Source organism: Nomascus leucogenys, chromosome 10 (assembly GCF_006542625.1).
Source record: "Nomascus leucogenys isolate Asia chromosome 10, Asia_NLE_v1, whole genome shotgun sequence".
Taxonomy (NCBI): domain Eukaryota; kingdom Metazoa; phylum Chordata; class Mammalia; order Primates; family Hylobatidae; genus Nomascus; species Nomascus leucogenys.
This window is the reverse complement of record NC_044390.1, coordinates 10455445-10477077: the sequence shown is the minus strand read 5'-3', so window position 1 is coordinate 10477077 and position 21633 is coordinate 10455445. Positions and strand designations below refer to the sequence as shown.

At 41.4% G+C, this 21633-nt stretch overlaps 1 protein-coding gene across 1 annotated transcript in view; it reads right to left on the bottom strand.

The window, feature by feature from the left end:
• NDUFA12 (NADH:ubiquinone oxidoreductase subunit A12) overlaps nt 1-17441 on the bottom strand; it is a 42040-nt gene extending 24599 nt beyond the window's left edge. The window contains exons 1-3 of the mRNA XM_012500286.2: nt 17329-17441; nt 16474-16556; nt 7603-7690 (exon numbers count right to left, since the gene is read on the bottom strand). Coding sequence (XP_012355740.1) covers nt 7603-7690; nt 16474-16556; nt 17329-17414 — 257 coding nt within the window. The 5' untranslated portion in view covers nt 17415-17441. The remainder of the gene's footprint in view (nt 1-7602; nt 7691-16473; nt 16557-17328) is intronic.
• Between the last annotated feature and the right edge of the window lie 4192 nt (nt 17442-21633).

Here is a 21633-nt window from a genome sequence, read left to right as displayed (position 1 = left end):
TTAGCCTGGGCAACATACTGAGACCCCATCTCCTAAAAAAAAAAACAGCAGGTTGTGGTGAGGCACGCCTGTAGTCCCAGCTACTTGGGAGGCTGAGGCAGGAGGATGGCTTAAGCCCAGGAGGTTGAGGCCACAGTGAGCTGTGAAAGCACCACTGCACTCAGCCTGGGCAACAGAGTGAGACCCTGTCTCAAATAAAATATTTTTAAAAACTGAGAACCCCTCCCCTCTAAAAACCTCCAAAGAACTCCAAATGCAGCTTGCATGGGTTCCAAGTAGTCAAATTGAGCCCAATTTGAACAATAAAAGAACCATTTATAGCAATGGATTATAACCCATTGATTAAAATAGGAGTTGATACAGATACAAATAATGAATTAAAGCTTTGATGAGTAACGGGATACTTATATAACCTCAAAGTGTCTCCCCACAAAATGCTAATTAATTTCAAAGGGAAAATTAGTAACTTTAGAATGGAGAAAACCAGCAGACCCCTTAATCATGTAATAGAGGTTTTCATTAATAATAGGACAAAAACAAATCAGCTGCTACTTAATAGAGTGCAACAAGAAAAACATGGCTTCAGTGACGGGAATGTCACAGAAGCATAGCCTGAACCTAGTCATGAGGAAACATTCAACAAACTCACTGAGGGACCTTCAACAATATAACTGTCAAGTAATTTTCAAAAGCGTCAAGGTCATGAAAATCACGGAAAAGCTGAGGAACCAATCAAGTGTGAAGGAGACTAAAGAACTTGAGATCCATATGAAATGTGTGATTGGATCTCTCTATAAACGGCATTGTTGGGACAACTGACAAAACCTGAGTGGCTGAAGTTCAGAACACACTCCTCCAAAATATGCAGCTCTGGCATATTGACTATGCTGAGTCAAAGGTACTTGAAAAACAGCAGGCACGGCTGGGTGTGGTGGCTCATGCCTGTAATCTCAGCACTTTGGGAGGCCGAGGTAGGCATATCACTTGAGGCCAGGAGTTCAAGACCAGCCTGGCCAACACGGTGAAACCCCATCTCTACTAAAAATACAAAAATTAGCCAGATGTAGTGGCACACGCCTGTAATCCCACCTACTTGGGAGGCTGAGATAGGAGGATCACTTGAGCCCAGGAGGTCGAGGTTGCAGGGAGACGAGATTGTACCACTGCACTCCAGCCTGGGTGACAGAGCAGGACCTTGTCTCAAAAAAAAAAAAGTAAGGAAAAACAGCAGGCAAAAGAATAATATGGCCTTTTTCTTTCTGAAAGCAGGAGAAAAAATCCCCATATCAAGGATGTCCTCCTTATACCAGAAGGAAACTATCATTCTACATCAAGGACAGGAAATTGAGGTCAAGGGAAATCTGCACAAACTTTGTTAAATTAACTCTTATCTTCTTAGTTACTTCTCCACCCAATTAACCTATTCGAGCCCAAGTCCCTTTGTCTTCTCACATTTTCACAGTGTTCTACTCCTTGTCCAATTCAGTATCTAAGTGTTCAACATGAACTGCATCTTTGGGTCTTCATCCCTTATGAGGGCTCCATGTCATGGAACTCTTATATTAAATAAATTTGTATGCTTTTCTCCTGTTAACATGTGTTTAATTCTCAGGCCCAGACAAAAAGCCCTAAGAGGATAAGGGTAAAATTTTGCATCCCTTTTATAGCGTATCTTTGTTACTTTCCTGACATTTATGGTTATGTTGTGGTTATTTAGGACAATGTTCTTGTTTGCAGGAAGTATACACTAAAGTATTCAGGAGTGATGGGGCATCAATTTGGCAACTTACTTTTATTAAAATATTTGTAATGATTCTGAAAGTTCGGGATTATTTCAAATGTTAAAAAAATGTAAATCAGACCACACCCTATCTTACCTTCCAGTGACTTCCAAATAAATTCAGACAAAAAGCTGAAGTATGTACCATGGCTTACTGAAAGATTCTCCCCAAAGCCTGAAAGCTTGAAGGGACTCCTCCCTTCTCAGGCCCAGTCCCAAGGCTCAAGGCTACGTGGGCCAGCAGCTTGCGTCAGCAAGACAGGAGAAGCAGGAAGAGAGCTGGCCGAAAGACACATACCCCCTTGAAGATCGAGAGGCAGGCCGTCTGGTACTATGTAGCAGTTACATCAGACTGAGACACTTCCTGTTTACAGGAGACTATAAAACCCCTGCCCCATCCTCATTTGGTGCTAATGCCATTTTAGGCATCAGCCCGCCTGCACCCAGGCACTCATTAAAACAGCGTGTTGCTCCACACTGCCTCATGTTGTCTGTTGGCACACTCTTGGGGTTCGAGCTGATACAAGAACCTTTCATCTTACAAGATCTACACAATTTGGGCCCTAGCTATTTCTCCTACCCCGTTTCTTAACGTCTTTCCCTCACTCATTCCATTCCAGCCAAACTGGCCATACTGCTGTTCTTTGAACAGACCAAGCAATACATCTCAAACATACAGGCTTTGCACCTGTGGTTCCCTCTGCCTGGAACGCTTTCTCCCCCCTTCTACGTCTTTCCTCAAATGTCACTTTCTCAAAGAAGCTTTCTCTAACTCCTGTATAAAACAGCCACCTGATCCTTCCATTGCTCTTGATTCCCCTGTGAGGCCCAGCTTCATATTATCTTCCTTACATTTATCATTACCACAAATATATAAAGGATGTTTTTCTGCCTTCCCCCATGAAAACAAGGACCTTGTTTTATTCACTGCTTTACCACAGGTTCTTGGCACCTGGTAGGTACTAAATAGTTATTTGAATAGGGATGATAAATTGTATCTGTACAATTACTCTCTACACGTGATAATACCTAGCTCTCTAATTAGAGATATATCAACCCAACATCAAATTTATTCATGAATCAAAGGTAAGAATCCACAGATTTAGAATTCCACAATGTGTCACGGTCAACAAAGAGGGGTTTGAGAAACAAACAGCTAAGCTTGTTCAACACCACTTCTCCCTAAAAAGATTCATCACAAGCCGTGAAGCTTCCCATACAAACAAGGGTCATCAAAGGTACTCAGCCCTTAGGAAGCTCCTCTCCACAAAGAAATGCAGCTTTGAATCCTCACTTGCCCTCAGGCACCTGCTGGAGTGATCTTCTACAGCTCTTAGCTTCATTTTCATGTGATCTCAGATCAAATAAAAGGACTTGCTCCACTGAATACAACTTTTATCTTTTCAGGTTTTTACTATTTTATAATTTTAAACATAATTAATCGCACATAATTGAAATCATACCCTTACTCCTCATCTCCCAAAATGTGGCCCCTGAGCACCAATGTTAGATGAACATTTTGAAGCAGATAGATGTCAATCTGAATAAGACAGCTCACATGCCTTCCATAGCCTCCCAGGACCAACTCCACCCAAGAAACAATCTCTCAGGGAAACAAAAACCAGGACACCTCAGCTCCTAAAGCCTGAATTCCACGTTGACACCTTGGTGTCAAATAGTCCTCCTAACATATAGAATGCCCCTTTGGAGAAGGCTGATGGTTCTAAACCTAAAACCAAAGCTCAATGCATGCTGGGCTTAATACCTAGGTGACAGGATGATCTGTGCAGCAAACCACCATGGCACACGTTTACCTATGTCAACTTGCACATCCTGCACATGTACCCTGGAGCTTAGGATAAAAGTTGAAGGAAAAAAATAAAGAGACATAGACTGTGGAAAAAAAAACAACCCCACAGCTCCTCAGACCTTAACGGAACCACAGGTTATTATTTCCCACTAAAAAGAGTGCAACAGCAATCCGCAAATGATATAGCATGAGAAAGCTCCTAATCAGGACTGCTTTCTCATGTTAAGAACCAATGAGCTTTTTTAGTCAGAGACAGGGTTTCACTCTGTCGCCCACGCTGGAGTATAGTGGTGCAATCATACCTCCTTGCAACCTCAAACCCCTGGACTCAAGGGATCCTCCCACCTCAGCCTCCCAAGTAGCTGGAACTACAGGTACGTACAACCATGCCTGGCTAATTTTCTAAAACTTTTTTTATTTATAGAGATGAGGCCTTGTTATGTTGCCCAGGCTGGTCTCAAACTTCTGGCCTCAAGTGATCCTCATGCCTCAGCCTTCCAAAGTGCTGGGACTACAGGTATGAGCCACCACACCAAGCCCCAGTGAGCTTTTAAAGACATTATCCATTATCATATTCTTCAAATTACATCACTGACACAGTCAGTGCTCACAATTAGTCCAAGTAATAGAACAGGGGTTGAAATCTGGTTATAGCTTAGCAAAAAATGTACAGTACAAATATGCTTAGCTCACAGTATATGAAAAACAAACTGTTCTGTCCAATCGAGTAGCCTATTTATCTTAAAAAAAAAATTTTAAAACGTCCTCAGTTGCATTCTCCACATTTTAAAGTGCTCTAGAAAGGCCAGGCATGGTGGCTCATGCCTGTAATCCCAGCATTTTGGGAGACAGAGGTCGGCGAATCATTTGAGTCCAGGAGTTCGAGACCAGCCTGGGCAACATGGCAAAACCTCATCTGTACAAAAAATACAAAAAAATTAGCTGGTTATGGTGCCACATGCCTGTAGTTCCAGCTATTCAGGGGGCTGAGACAGGAGGATCACTTGAGCCCAGGAGGTCGAGACTGATTGTGCCACTGCACTCCAGCCTGGGCAATAGAGTGTCACCCTGTCTCAAAATAATAATAATAATAATATTAATAATAATAAAGTGTTCTGGGCCACATGTGGCAAGTGGTTACCCTACTGGACAGGGCAGATAAAGAACACTTCCATCATCGTGAAAAGTTCTGCTAGATAATGCTGCATTTAAAATGTCAAATATTTTTAAAAATTAATTGGAAAAAAAAAAAAAAAAAAAAAGAACTGGCCCAGTGCAGTGGCTCATGCCTGTAATCCCAACACTTTCAGAGGCCGAAGTGGGTGGATCACTTGGGGCCAGGAGTTTGAGATCAGCCTGGCCAACATGGTGAAACCTGTCTGTAGTAAAAGTACAAAAATCAGCCAGGCATGGTGGCAGGCACCTGTAGTCTCAGCTACTTGAGAGGCTGAGGTGGGAGAATCACTTGAACCTGGGAGGCGGAGGTTGCAGTGAGCCAAGATCGTGCCACTGCACTCCAGCCTGGGCGACAGAGTGAGACTGTCTCAAATAAAAAAAAAAAAAAAAAAGCAAGAAAAACAAGAAGTCTCACAAATAAATATAGATGTCCACCTTTGAAAAATCATCCAGAAACTCTTCGTAGAATTCTCACCTGATGGAACTGCGGACTGCTGAATAAGCCTGCTGCCCTCTTTGACAAGTCTGCACTTTTCAGTTCACTGCAGTCTCCACTATGTCCTATTGTTTCATAGCTGCACTTCACTCACTCATGTCACATATCTGGGTTTCCAAGTGACTCTTTAGAACAGAGGCAAATACGCTGAGATTATCCCACTTTCTACTGAAGACAGCCCAAAACTAGCTCTGATGATCAAAGCCAATTAAAATAAAATGTCACAGCCCAACAGATATACTTATTTCTAGTTTTTGGGTGAAATTTTCTAGACCATTGGAAAGGATCTCTAGAGTTTAATTGTATATCAACTGTACGGTATTATTTCAACAATCTATGAAACAGATATAAGTACTGTGCTTTGAAATACTTCATGCAAAATTTGGTAATTCAAGTGAGCATTTAGAATTTCATTTCGAAATGTGCGTATTATAAAGTCACATAAGTTTTAGAGACCTAAGGAATTTTAGGGCTCTCATTTTATAGACAATGAAACTAAGCCCCAGAGAGGTTAAGGAACTTGCTTAAAGTCAAACTGCCAGATAAGATTACAGCCAAAGTTCTTTTCACCTTTCGCTTCACCCAGACAGGTGATACTATGGCATATTGTTTTTCCAAGACAGCCACACCATTATACATATCCCAATATATGCTGTGATGTTGACATGCCTCCATCAGGAGATAGGTTCATGTTTTCTCATGTAGAACTTGGGTGGAGCTTTCTAATTGCCTCAATCAATGGAATATGGAAGTGACACTGGACAATTTGCAAGACTAAGTTAGATAAGGCAATATGGTTCCTGCCTAGCTCACTCTCTCAGAGCACTTGCCTGTGTCAGCCCAGGCAACATGAAGGTGTACCAACCCACAGGCCCAGCTATACCCCCAGCTGACAGCCAGCAATAAATGCCAGATACTAAGTGAACAAGTTTTCAGATGATTCCAGTGTCCAGACTTGCAGTCTTCCAGCTGAGGCTCCAGACATCTAGGAGCACAGACTAGCCACCCTCGTTTTATCTTGTCTGAACTCCTGACCCCAAAAAAAACTATGGGGAGAGAAATAGTTGTTGTTTTAAGCCCCTAAGTTTAAGGGTGACTTATTATGCACTCAGTGTAAGTAAGATAGATACTTTCAGAAGAACACCACTGACTGCCTTATAGAGAGATATTCAATAAATATTTTTGTAATGAAATAAATATTGCCAAGTTAAATAAAATAAAATGAACCAGGCATGGTGGCTCGTGCTTATAATCTCAGCTATTTGGAAGGCTGAGGTGAGAGGATTGCTTGAGCCCAGGGGTTCCAGCCTGGGCAACATAGCAAGATACCATTTCAACTAGAAAAAAATAAATAAAAGCTGGGCATGGTGGCACACGCCTGTAATCCCAGCATTTTGGGAGGCCGAGGTGGGTGGATCACTTGCGCCTAGGAGTTTGAGGCCAGCCTGGGCAACATGGCGAAATCGCATCTCTATAAAAAATACAAAAATTAGGCCGGGTGCAGTGGCTCATGCCTGTAATCCCAGCAATTTGAGAGGCTGAGGCGGTTGGATCACCTGAGGTCAGGAGTTCGAGACCAGCCTGGCCAAAATGGCGAAACCCCATCTCTACTAAAAATACAAAAATTAGCCGGGTGTGGTGACATGAGCCTGTAGTCCCAGCTACTCGGGAGGCTGAGGCAGAAGAATTGCTTGAACCTGGGAGTCAGAGGTTGCAGTGAGCCAAGATCATGCCACTGCACTCCAGCCTGGGCAACAGAGTGAGACTCTGTCTCAAAACAAAAAACAAAACAAAAAAACAAAAAACAGGCCAGGCATGGTGGCTCACACCTGTAATCCCAGCACTTTGGGAGGCTGAGGTGGACGGATCACCTGAGGTCAGGAGTTCGAGACCAGCCTGGCCAACACAGTGAAACCCTGTCTCTACTAAAAATACAAAATTAGCCAGGCATGGTGGCTCACACCTGTAGTCCCAGCTACTCGGGAGGCTAAGACAGGAGAATCGCTTGAACCCAGGAGGTGGAGGTTGCAGTGAGCCAAGATCGTGGCATTGCACTCCAGCCTGGGTGACAGAATGAGACTCTGTCTCAAAAAAGAAACAAACAAACAAATTTAAAAACAAAACAAAAATTAGCCGGGTGAGACAGCATGGGCCTGTAGTCTCAGCTACTAGGGAGGCTGATGTGGGAGGATCACTTGAGCCTGGGAGGTCAAAGCTGAAGTGAGTCATGATCGTGTCACTGCACTCCAGCCTGGGTGACAGAGTGAGACCCTGTCTCAAAAAAGAAAAAAAAAAAAAAAAAAAGAAAGACAAATAAAATAAAATGTTGTCTTAGCTTACCATTCAGGAGGCACCATGCTTCCATCCACATCCCAGAATGTGTTTTTGCCATTCATTTCAGTAGTATATACAACCCATCGGTGACGGCCTGGGTGGGAAGATGAACATTTAAAAAGAAAAAAAAATTTTTTTTAAAGCATAGATGCATAATATCAAAGAAGACAACCTTTTTATTAAGAAAAGACTTTTTGTGATCTTATATAAGAGAGCTATTGGAGGAATAACACCCTGGGTGAATTCGTGAAGGCAAGCTCCAGGACGTGTGTGGCAAGCTTTAATCAGCAACCTGCAGCAAGGACTGAGATGATTCACTGCTGTGGGTGGGGCTCAGGCCTTTCCCACAGTGGAGAATCCTTGCTTCCCTGCCAGCTCCCCACAGAGGGAGGGGCAGACAGGATAGGAAAGTGTGTTCCCAGATGTACAGGGTATTCAGAAAAGAAGGTGCTCCTCTTGAGACGGAGGCAAAAACACATTTGTAGCAATCATACTTGAATTCTATGTCTCCACATAAGTATTTTTTTAAAACCACCCTAGATCCTTTTCGAAATTTGTGAATTATACACAATAAGCAAACATTAGAAATGATGGTTAGGTACACAGGACAACTCATGTCATCAAAATCATATGGCTGCACTCCTCATTTAGGAAATTTCCGTGCACTAGTTGAGGGGTCTAACCACTATTTATTTACACTATTGGGTCCTTAAACTGAGCAATGACTTGGGCTTTGTCACTTATTATCAGTGGTTATTAAGCAAATTTTATGAGCCTCAGTTTCTTTATCAATTAAAAGTGGATGACTATACCTACATCTTAGAGTTGCTGTGAAAATTAAATATCACATACATTCACCTAGTTCAGCATCAGCCATATAAGCGCATAATAAATATTAATTCCTTCTACCCCTTCCTTACTGCTCTTACCTGCCAATAGGGAACACTGAGTTCATTCATTCCTATGACGGACTTTAAACCAATAAGTAAAAGGTAATCTGCATTTCATTTACAGGGTTTTCCTAGGTAAACATATAATCAACAAATATTGACTACTGGTACTTAAACATGACCTCATCTCTTTTTAAAAAGACAGATTTCAATCAACATTTACTGCTTCATTTAGAGAAATCAATCTTAAGAATAGCTAACTAAAAGTAAACTATAATCCAATAGAGGCAGGGGAATGTGCAGGCAGATGGAGGAGGAGACCTCGGGAAAAGTTTCGTAAGTCAAGCCCTGACAATACAGTTAGGCTATAATGATGGAGGTGGGCCTTAACAATCTCTCTCTCTCTCTCTCTTTCTGTCTCTGTATTTCTTGAAATGTTAAATGCCTATTCTCAGACTCAGAAATTCAACTTTATTTATTTATTTATTTATTTATTTATTGGAGACGGATTCTCGCTCTGTCACCTAGGCTGGAGTGCAATGGTGCGGCCTCGGCTCACTGCCTGCAACCTCCCCTTCCTGGGTTCAAGTGATTCTCCTGCCTCAGCCTCCCAAGTAGCTGGGACCATAGGCATGGTGCCACCATGCCTGGCTAATTTTTGTATTTTTAGTAGAGATCAGGCCAGAAATTTATTTAAACACATGAATGTAGTTACAAGCAGGTTTACAGTAGCATCATTCCTAATAGCAAAAAGTCAAAAGCAATCTATGTGTCTATCGATAGTAACAGGTTTGAAGAAATAATGGTTCTTCCATACACTTGAATGTTGTGTTGCTATTTTTAAAAATGCTGTGCATTTTTTTTTTAAATAAACACAACTGGCTGGGCATGGTAGCTCACTTCTTAATCCCAGGACTCTGGGAGGCTGAGGCAGGGGGATCACTTGAGCTCAGGAGTTCGAGACCATCCTGGGCAACACAGTGAAACCTTGTCCCTACAAAAAGTACAAAAATTAGCTGGGCATGGTGGCACACGCCTGTAGTTCCAGCTACTCTCGAGGCTGAGGTGAGAGGATCACTTGAGCATGGGAGGCAGAGGTTGCAGTGAGCCGAGATCACACCACTGCATTCCAGGTGGGGCAACAGAGAGACCCTGTCTTGAAATAAAAGAAAAGAATCTTAAATATACATACAGACTAAACTATTAAAAGAGCTGCAAAATTATAAGGGGAGGGAGCTTTCATACACCAAATATATATACATACATACATATATAGGTATACACACATATATAGCTATAAACACACACACACACAGACACACACACACGAAATGGGGGGTCTCTATGTTGCTCAGGCTGGTCTTGAACTTCTGGCCTCAACTGATCCTCCCACCTTGGCCTCCCAAAGCATTGGGGTTACAGGCATGAGCCACCATGCCAGGCCCTAATTTTTTTTTTTTTTTTTTTTTTTTGAGACAGCGTCTTGCTCTGTCACCCAGGCTGGAGTGCAGTGGTGCAATCTCGGCTCACTGCAAGCTCTGCCTCCCGGGTTCACGCCATTCTCTTGCCTCAGCCTCTCCGAGTAGCTGGGACTACAGGCGCCCGCCACCACGCCCGGCTAATTTTTTGTATTTTTAGTAGAGAGGGTGTTTCACCGTGGTCTCGATCTCCTGACCTCATGATCCACCCGCCTCGGCCTCCCAAAGGGCTGGGATTACAAGCGTGAGCCACCGCGCCCGGCATTTTTTTTAATTAGCAAAAATAAGAATATTTCCAATGCAAGGGAGAACAGAAGAAAGGAGGCCGGCTGCAGTGGCTCACACCTGTAATCCCAGCACTTTGGGAGGCTGAGGCGGGTGGATCACGAGGTCAGGAGTTCAAGACCAGCCTGACCAACATGGAGAAACCCCATCTCTACTAAAAATACAAAAAATTAGCTGGGCATGATGGTGCATGCCTGTAATCCCAGCTACTCAGGAGGCTGAGGCAGGAGAATCACTTGAGCCTGGAAGGTGGAGGTTGCAGTGAGCCAAGATCGTGCCATGGCACTCCGGCCTGGGCAACAACAGAAAAACTCTGTCTCAAAAAAAAAAAAAAATTAAAGAAAAGAAAGAAAGGAAAGAATGTAATGTTATAGTTTGTAACAATACAGTGAGAAGTTGAAAGAATAATTACCCCAGGTTCTGCCATTAATTACTTGATTAAGTCTCTTTGGTTAAGACACTTCCTTGGACCTCAGTTTCTTCATCTATAAAACAATAGTTTTTAGACAATCTCTTAAAATCTTTTCTAGGTCTAAAATTCTGTGATTTATGTGAGTATTAAAAATATCGTAACTAGGTGTGACAGTATGTGCCTGTAATTCCAGCTCTTCAGGAGGCTAAGGCGGGAGGATTGCTTGAGCTCAGGAGTTCAAGACCAGCCCAGGTAAAATAGTAAGACCTCATCTCACACACACACACACACACACGCACGCACACACATAAATACAGAATACATAAGATGTTTACTTCTTATAGACCAAGATGCATCCAAAGCAACCACATTCCTGAGAAATATTCCTAACTACTCAATGACTTACCTTCTTCATCTGTAAAATGGGGGCAGAGGAGCACAGAAGTGCCTATCTCAAGGAGATGTTGAAGATTAAAGTAGATAACGTATGTTTTTGTTTAGCACAGCACCTAGCACATGGTAATCACTCAATAAATGCTAGGCAATTATTTTTTCACATTATACATTGTTCCCCTGGATGAAGACTAATTGCTTTTTCCTCTTTGATACTTTTCATCTCAATCAAGAGAGTATTTTTTTATTATTATAAAAGTAACAAATGCACATGGGAGAAAATTCAACAATTCAAGAAGGTACAGGTTGGGTATCTCCAATTCCAAAAGCTCCAAAATCGGAAATTTTTTTGTGTGCTGGTATGACACTCAAAAGAAATGCTCATTAGAGCATTTCAGATTTCAGATTAGGGATGCTAAACTGGGATGTATAATGCAAATATTCCAAAATTCAAAAAAACCTAAAATCTGAAATACTTGTGGTCTCAAGCATTTTGGGTAAGGGATACTCAAACTGTAAAAATAATAATAGCAGTCACAGTGCTAATATTTATTGACCACTTATTATGTGCCAAGCATTAGGCCAATGGTTCTTAACAGATGGAAATTTTGCCCCCAAGGGGACACTTGGCAATGTCTGGAGACATTTTTGGTTGTCTGTCAGTGCTGCTGCTGCTGGTCATTCTATGATGCACAGGACAGCCCCTCACAACAAAGAATTAGCTGTCTCAAAAAAAGAAAACTACGAACCAATATCCCTGATGAACACAGATGCAAAAATCCTCAACAAAATATTAACTAACCGAATCCAACAGCATATCAAAAAGATAATAGTATATCATGATCAAGTGGGTTGAATACTAGGGATGCAGGGATGGTTTAACATACCCAAGTCAATGTGATATATCACATAAATAGAATTAAAAATAAAAATCATATGATCATCTCACCAGATGCAGAAAAAGCATTCAATAAAATCCAGCATTCCTGTATGATAAAAACCCTCAACAAAATTGGCACAGAAGGAACATACCTCAAAGTAATAAAAGCCATATATGACAAACCCACAGCAAACATCATACCGAATGGGGAAAGGCTGAAAGCATTCTCCCTGAGACTGGAACGAGACAAGGATGCCCACATTCACCACTTCTATTCAACATAGTACTGGAAGTCGTAGCCAGAGCAATTGGATAAGGGAAAGAAATAAAGTGCATCCAAATTTAAAAAGAGGAAGTCAAACTGTCGTTGTTTGTTGATGATAGGATCATATACCTAGAAAAACTTAAAGACTCATCCAAAAAGCTCCTAGACCTGATAAATAAATCTAGCAAAGTTTCAGGATACTAAATCAATGTATACAAATCAGTACCACAGCTATACACCAACAACGACCATGCTGAGAAACAAATCAAGAACTCCATCCCTTTTACAACAGCTGCAAAAAATAAAATAAAATACTTAGGAATATACTTAACCATGGAAGTGAAAGAGCTCTACAAGGAAAACTAAAAAACTCTGCTGAAAGAAATCATAGATGACACAAACAAATGGAAACATATCCCATGCTCATGGATGGGCATAATCAATATTGTGAAAACGACCATATGGCCCAAAGCAATCTACAGATTCAATATAATTCCCATCAAAATACCATCATCATTCTATCACAGAACTAGAAAAAACAATTTTAAAATTCATATGGAACCAAAAATGAGCCCACAGAGCCAAAGCAATAGTAAGCAAAAAGAACAAATCTAGAGACATCACATTACCCAACTTCAAATTATACTATGAGGCTACAGTTACCAAAACACTATGCTACTGGTATAAAAGTAGGTAGGTAGACCAATGGAACAGAATAGAGAACCCAGAAATAAAGCCAAATACTCACAGCCAACTGATCTTCAACAAAGCAAACAAAAACATAAAGTGGGGAAAGGACACCCTATTCAACAAATGGTGTTGGAAAAACTAGCAAGCCACATGAAGAAGAATGGAAGTGGATCTTCATCTCTCGCCTTATACAAAAATCAACTCAAGATGGATCAAAGAGTTAAATCTAAGACCTGAAAACATAAAAATTCTAGAACATCACATCAGAAAATCTCTTCCAGACATTGGCTTAGGCAAGAAGTCATAACTAAGAACCCAAATGTAACAAAAACAAAAATAAATAAATGGTACCTAATTAAACTAAAAAGCTTCTGTTCAGCAAAAGAAATAATCAGCAGAGTAAACAGACAACCCACAAAGCGGGAGAAAATATTTGCAAACTATGCATTAGACAAAGGACTAATATCCAGAATCTACAAGGAACTCACACAAAGCAGTAAGAAAAAAACAATCCCATCAAAACGTGGGCAAAGGACATGAATAGACAATTCTCAAAAGAAGATATATGAACAGTCAACAAACCTATGAAAAAAATGCTCAACATCACTAATTATCAGGAAAATGCAAATTAAAACCACAATGCGATAGCACCTTACTCCTGCAAGAATGGCCATATTCAAAAAATAATAGATGGTAGTGTGGATGTGGTGAAAAGGGAACACTTTTACACTGCTGTTGGGAATGTAAACTAGTACAACCACTATGGAAAACAGTAAGGAGATTCCTTAAAGAACTGAAGGCAGAACTACCATTTGATCCAGCAATCCCACTACTGGGTATCTACCCAAAGAAAAAGAAGTCATTACATGAAAAAGACACATGCATACACATGTTTATAGCAGCACAATTTGCAGTTGCAAAAATAAGGAACCAACCTAAATGCCCATCAATGAATGAGCGGATAAAGAAAATGTGGTATATATACACCATGGAATACTACTCAGCCATAAAATAGAAAGCAATAATGGCCTTTGCAGCAACTTGGATGGAGCTGGAGGCCATTATTCTAAGTGAAGTAACTCAGGAATGGAAAACCAAATATCATATGTTCTCACTTGTAAGTGGGAACTAAGCTATGAGGATGCCAAGGTATAAGAATGATATAAAGGACTTTGGGGACTCAAGGGGATAAAAGACTACATACTGGATACAGTGTAACACTGCTCGGGTGACAGATATACCAAAATCTCAGAACTCACTACTAAAAAACTCATCCATGTAACCAAAAACCGCCTGTACTCCAAAAACTATTGAAATAAAAAACCAAAAAATGAATAGAATTATCTGCCCCATAGTGTTAACACTGCTGAGGCTGAGAAACCCTACATCACGATAAGTTCCTCCCATTCACTTTTCATCTTTTAATACAGCTTTATGAGGCACATATTATTATTATTCTACTTTACAGATGAGAAAACTGAGGGGTAGGGAAGTTAATTAAGTTAACCAGGTCACAAAGTTATAAAGTGGAGGGGCAGAATTTTGAATCTCTATCATCTGATTCTATGAATTTATTGAGTTTCCTTCCAAAATTTAACATGCACACAAAAAGCCTGTATTTTCTCCTTTTAAGGATACCAAACATTGTTCTGCAACTGGAATTTTTTTATATTACACACATCTTTGACATCTCTCTATATTAAATTTATAGGTTTATATCATTCTTAACAACAACGTATTCCAAAACATGTATACATATGTAACAAACCTGCACGTTGTGCACATGTACCCTATAACTTAAAATAAAAAGAAAAAAACAAAGTATTCTAAAAAATGTTTAATTCATCGGTATCCAACTTACGCACACTAATGTTGCTTTTAAAATTTACTAGCACGGTGGCTCATGCCCGTGATCCCAGCACTTTGGGAGGCTGAGAAAGGAGGATGGCTTAAGCCCAGGAGTTCAAGACCAGCCTGGGGAACAAAGTGAGACCCCATCTCTTTAAAAAAAAATTAAAAAATTAACCAGGTGTGGTGGTGCATGACTGTGGTCCCAGCTACACAGGAGGCTGAGGCAGGAGGAAGGCTAGAACCCAGGAGGTCATGGCTGCAGGGAGTCAAGATCACACCACTGCCTCCAGCCTAGGCGACAGTGAGACCTTGTCTCAAAATAACAACAACAAAAACAAACAAAAATGCTGTGGCCAGACACAGTGACTCACACCTGTAATTCCAGCACTTTGGGAGGCTGAGGTGGGAGGATCACCTGAGCCGAGGAATTCAAGACCAGCCTAAGAAACATAGCAAGACCTCGTCTCTCCAAAAAAAATTTTTTTAAACAATTAGCCAGGCATAGTGACACATGCCTGTAATCCCAGGTACTTGGGTGACTGAGGTAGGAGGACAGCTTGAGGCCAGAAAGTTGAGGCTGTAGTGAGCCATGATCGAGTCACTGCACTCTATCCTGGATGACAGAGCGAGACCCTGTCTCAACATTAAATAAATAAATAAATTTTTAAAACATAATAAAACAATGCTGTGATGCGTGTTTGGTTTGCAAGAATATTTGTAGAATTAATTCTTTTTTGAGATAGAGTCTCGCTCTGTCGCCAGACTGGAGTAGAGTGGCGGGATCTGGGCTCACTGCAACTTTCGACTCCCTGGTTCAAGTGATTCTCTTGCTTTAGCCTCTCAAGTAGCTGGGATTACAGGCACACGCCACCACATCCAGCTAATTTTTGTATTTTTAGTAGCGACTGGGTTTCATCATGTTGGGCAGGATGCTCTCGATCTCCTGACCTCATGATCCGCCCGCCTTGGCCTCCCAAAGTGCTGGGATTACAGGCGTGAGCCACTGTGCCCCGCCTAATTAATTGTTAAAAGTGGAAGTGCTGAGACAAAGGATATGTGCAATGTAAATTTTTACAAATATTACCAAATTATCCCTCCAAAAAGACTGCATTAACCTATATATTTCTATGGTTCTGCCCACATTGGGATTTATCAGCTTGAAAAATACTCAAGGCTGGACGCAGTGGCTCACGCCTGTAATCCCAGCACTTTGGAGGGCCAAGGCGGGTGGATCACGATGTCAGGAGTTCAAGACCAGCCTGGCCAATATGGTGAAACCCCATCTCTACTAAAAAATACAAAAATTAGCCAGCCATGGTGGCACCCGCCTGTGGTCCCAGCTACTCAGGGAGGCTGAGGCAGGAGAATCGCTGGAACCCAGGAGACGGAGGTTGCAGTGAGCCGAGATAGCGCTACTGCACTCCAGCCTGGCCGACAGAGCGAGACTCCATCTCAAAAAAGAAAAAAAAGAAGAAAAACACTTCAAAATTTGATAAGTGAAAAATATGTAACACTGTTTTTAAAGTTGCATTTCTGTTGTTACAAGTGAGAATGAGCATTTTTCCATACCTTCATTGGCTACTTTTCTTTTATCTGTAAATTATCTTTTTTCATTTTCTATTGAGTTTTTCATCCTTTTCCAGGTGTTTTGTAAAAGCTCCTTGCATAATATGGAAAACAGACTCAAATCAAATCCCAATCCAATTATTCATACTAAAAAATACTGCACTCACCAAAAAATTGCTTGTTGTCTTCATAGTATTTGTTTCCATATTTGTCTTCCCCCACTAATGTACCAACCCTCGCATCATTTGTCCTGTGAATACCCAAAAGAAAACAGACATTTTAGAATGATTCTTAGTTCAAAACATAAATGGAAATAAAGTGAGAGTAACAACTTTCTGACACAAGGGCTGCTGCATCAACTAGCAAAATGAAGTGCTAGGGATGGGAAAAGATGAATTGACAACTGATGTGCCCAAATTTTACACTAAAAATATAAATGTAGTCTCTTCAGATTACAGGACTACTTATATCTACTATCCATCAGCCAGGAGGCACTGGAATTAGCAAAACCTTCAGGAAATCAAAAAGTCAAAGTATTTCATCTTCTTACAATGATACGAAGGTCTCCAGGCTCTTTCATTCCACTCTGGGTCTCCATTTAGGTTTCCGCGAAACTATGCTGCTCGTGGGATCAGTGAATGTCAGGAAGAGAAGGGACCATTATTATTACCTTCAATGCCTTACAGAAAGGGAACCGTACGGCAGTGCAGGGAAAAAAACTTTACCAAGGTCACTGAGTTAATGTCTTGTAATGCTCAGTACTCTCCAGGGCGTGGGAAAGGAGGGGAGCCCAGATGCCCCTTCCTCCGTGTCACAGCTCTGACTCTACAGATAGCTTCGGTCTTGTCTTGGGGATATATGGGACAGAGACCAGCCTGGGGGTGGCAAGGCAGAGATTGGGGCGGTTGTCCTTGACAAGAGCTGTGGATTCTCCAAGGTGACCCGAGCCTGGGCCCCCTTCCCAGAAATCAGCCAGCGAAAGTCCAGCCCCAGAGGCCAAGAGCATGGCTCTGGCCGCCTACCTGAAAAAAACCCGTAGATAGCCTCGGAGACCGCCGTGGCCGGTGATCTGCTGCAGCCCGCGTTTCAGCACCTGCACTAACTCCATCTTGCCCCGCAGGCCCCGCCTCCCGGGTGCGCCAAGCAAAACCCACCGGGTGGAAGCTGCCACTCAGCCGCAGGAAGCCCACGCCCATAAGGTTCCCAAGCGAACGCCCGACGTGGTGGCTCTGCGCGTGCGCAGAGCTAGGTCTTGCCTACGCGGTCATGTTCTGGCTTCCCAAGTAGGCAGAATTGGTTTCCTCTGGAAGCAAAGGTACCTTAAAATTTAGAGTTTTCAGAGGTTAAATCTAGAAGGCGGGCATATGCTGGAAAGCTCACCTAGACGAGGCTTTCTCACACTGGGCTTCCTCCTTTGGGAATTTCAGTTTCCTCATCTAAAAATAATTGGCTCTGGTGGGCGCGGTGGCTCACTCCTGTAATCCCAGCACTTTGGGAGGCCGGGTTGGGAGAATCGCTTGAGCCCAGGAGTTCGAGACCAGCCTCGCCAACGCAGTGAGAACTCTGTCTCTACAAAAAAGAAAGAAAAAAAAATTAAAAATTAGCTGGATGTGGTGGCGCGTGCCCGTAGTCCCAGCTAGTCGGTAGGCTGAGGCTTAGATGGGAGCATCGCTTGAGCCTAAATAATTTCAATATTACTTTATTTGTTAACCACAATTCTTCTACAAAGAGAAACCTCCCTTCAACTATTTGGCTCCTGAGATACAAATTAATATAGGAAAGCCAGTATAGGTGCTTGATTCTCTTACCTTTTTTTTTTTTTTTTAAATTTTAGAGACAGGCTCTTACTCTGTTACCCAGGCTGAAATACAGTGGTGTGATCATAGCTCACTGCAGCCTCAAACTCCTGTGCTCAAGCAGTCCTCCCATTTAAGTATGTGCCACCACCCCTGGCTAATTTTTTTTTTTTTTTTTTTTTTTGGAGATGGGCGTCTTGCTATGTTGCCCAGGTAGGTCTTGAACTCTGGCCTCAAGTGATCCTCCTGCCTCAGCCTCTCAAAGTGCTGGGATTACAGGTGTAAGCCACCACACCCAGTCAATTCTTTCCCTTATGTATGTTTTCAAAATAACAATTTAGTTCCCTAGCTTTTTGTTTTGTTTTTTTTTTTTTTTGGTAGTGGTGGTTAAAAACACAAAATATAAAATTTACCATTTTAACCATTTTTAAGTGTACAGTAGTGTTAACCACATGCACATTGTCGCGCAACAGATCTCTAGAACTTCTTATTCTTGCAAAACAGAAACTTTATATCCATGGGACAACTTTTTCCTCTTTCTCCATCTCCTGCCAACCACCATTCTACTTCTAAGAGTTTAACTACTTTAGATACTTCATATAAGTAGAATCATGAGGTGTTTGTCTTTTAGGACCTGGCTTATTTCACTTAGCATGATATCCACAAGGTTCATCCATATTGTAGTATATGACAGGATTTTCTTCTTTTTATAAATGTTGAATAATATTCCACTGTATGTATATGCCACCCAGTTATCTGTCCATAAACATTTCTGCTGATTCCGCCTCTTGGCTATTGTGAATAATACTGCAGTGAACACGGGTGTGCAGATATCTCTTAAGATCCTGTTTTCAGTTCTTTTGGATATATACCCAGAAGTGGATTGCTAGATCATATGGAAATTTTATTTTTTATTTTTATAGGAATCCCCATACTGTTTTCCATGGCGGCAGCACCATTTTACATTACTAACAACAATGCACAAAGGTTCCAATTTCTCCACCTCCTCACCAACACTACATATTTTCTGTGTCTGTATGTATTTTTGTTTGTTTGTTCTGAGACGGAGTCTAACTCTGTTGCCCAGGCTGGAGTGCAGCGGTGTGATCCCGGCTCACTGCAACCTCCCCTTCCCAAGTTCAAGTGATTCTCCTGCCTCAGCCTCTCGAGTAGCTGGGATTACAGGCGCCCACCACCACCCCTGGCTAATTTTTGTATTTTTAGTAGAGACGAGGTTTCACCATGTTGGCCAAGCTGGTCTCGAACTCCTGACCTCAGGTGATCCACCTGCCTTGGCCTCCCAAAGTTCTGGGATTACAGGCGTGAACCACCACGCCCAGCCTGTGTTCATTTGTTTTTTACAGTGGCCATCCTAATGGATGATGAGGTGATACCTCATTGTGGTTTTGATTTGCATTTACCTGATTACTGATGTTAACCATGTTTTCATATGCTTGTTGGCCATCTGTATATCTTCTTTGGAGAAATGTTTATTCAAGTCCTTTGCCCATTTTTGAATTGGGTTTTTTTGTTGTTGTTGTTGAGTTGTAGGCATTCTTTATGTATCATGGATATTTTCTCCCATTCCCTAGGTCATCTTTTCATTCTGTTGATTGTGTCCTTTGCTATGCAGAAGTTCATAGGTTTGATGTAGCCCCAATTGTCTATTTTTACTTTGTCTGTGCTTTTGGTATCATATCTGAGAAATCACTGCTAAATCCAATGTCATGAAGCTTCCCCCCTGTTTTCTTCTAGGAGTTTTATAGTTTCAGGTCTTACATTTAGGTCTTTAGTCCATTTTGAGTTAATTTTGGTATATGGTGTAGGATAAAGGTTGAACGTCATTCTTTTGCTTGTGGATGTCCGGTTTTCCCAACACTATTCTCTCCCCACCATGTAGCTTTGGTACCCTTGTCAAAGATCACTTGACCAGATACTTGAGAGTTTAAATCTAGGTTCTCTATTCTGTTTCATTGGTCTATATGTCTGTTCTTATGCCAATACCACTCTGTTTTGATTACTGCATCTTTGCACAATGTTTTGAAGTCAGGAAGTGGGTTCTCTATTCTACTCCATCAGTCTATATGTCTGTTCTTATGCCAATACCACTCTGTTTTGATTACTGCATCTTTGTACAATGTTTGAAGTCAGGAAGTGGAAGGCCTCCAGCTTTATTTTTCTTAAGATTGTTTTGTCTATTCAGGGTCTTTTGAGATTGTGTATGAATTTTAGGACTTTTAAAAATCTGCAAAGGGCCGGGCACGGTGGCTCACGCTTGTAATCCCAGCACTTTGGGAGGCCGAGGTGGGTGGATCATGAGGTCAGGAGATCGAGACCACGGTGAAACCCTGTCTCTATTAAAAATACAAAAAAATTAGCCGGGCGTGGTGGTGGGCGCCTGTAGTCCCAGCTACTCAGAGAGGCTGAGGCAGGAGAATGGCGCGAACCCGGGAGGCGGAGCTTGCAGTGAGCTGAGATTGCGCCACTGCACTCCAGCCTGGGCAACACAGCAAGACTCCGTCTCAAAAAAAAAAAAAAAAAATCTGCAAAGAAAAATGGCACTGGGATTTTGACAGGTATTGCAATGAATCTGTAAACTTACTTTGGGTAGTATGGGATTTTAATTTTAACAATATTAAGTCTTCCAATCCACAAACACGAATGTCTTTCCATTTATTTGCATCTAATTTCTTTCAGCACTGTTTTGTAGTTTTCAGTATATAAGTCTTTTGCCTACTTGATTAAGTTATTCCTAAATATTTTATTCTTTTTGATGCTATTTTAAATTTGATTGTTTTCTTAATTTCCTTTTTGAGTTGTTCATTGTTAGTATTTAGAAGGCAACTGATTTTTGTGTGTTGATTTTGTACCTTGCAACTTTGTTGAATTTATTTATTAGTTCTAACCATTTTTTGATGGAATCCTTAGGGTTTTCCACATATAAGACCATATCATTTGTTAATGGAGATAATTTTACTTCTTTTCCTTTTTTTTTTTTAAGGCAAGGTTTCCCCCTTGTCACCCAAGCTGGGGCTCAGGTGATCCCCCTGCCTTAGCCTCATGCACAGCTGGGACTACAAGCATGCAATATCATGCCTGGCTAATTTTTAAAAAGTTTTTTGTAGAGATAGGGTCTTGCTGTGTTGCCCAGACTAATCTTGAAATTCTGGCTTCAAGCAAGCAATCTTCCTTTCTCAGCCTCCCAAAGTGATGGGATTACAGAATGAGCCACTGTACCTGGCCCTTCTTTTCCAATTTTCAGCTTTTATTTATTTATTTTTTGCCTAAGTGCTCTGGCAAGGGCTTTTAGTAATATGTTGAATAGAAGTAGCAAGAATGTACATACTTGCCTTGTTCCTGATCTTAGAAGAAAAGCTTTCAGTTTTTCACTATTGAATATGATGTTCGCTGTGGGCTTTTCAAACATGGCCTTTATTAGGTTGAGATAATTTCCTTTCATTCATAGTTTGTTGAGTGTTTTTGCCAAGTGCTTTTTCTGTATCAATTGAGATGATAATATGGTTTCTGTTC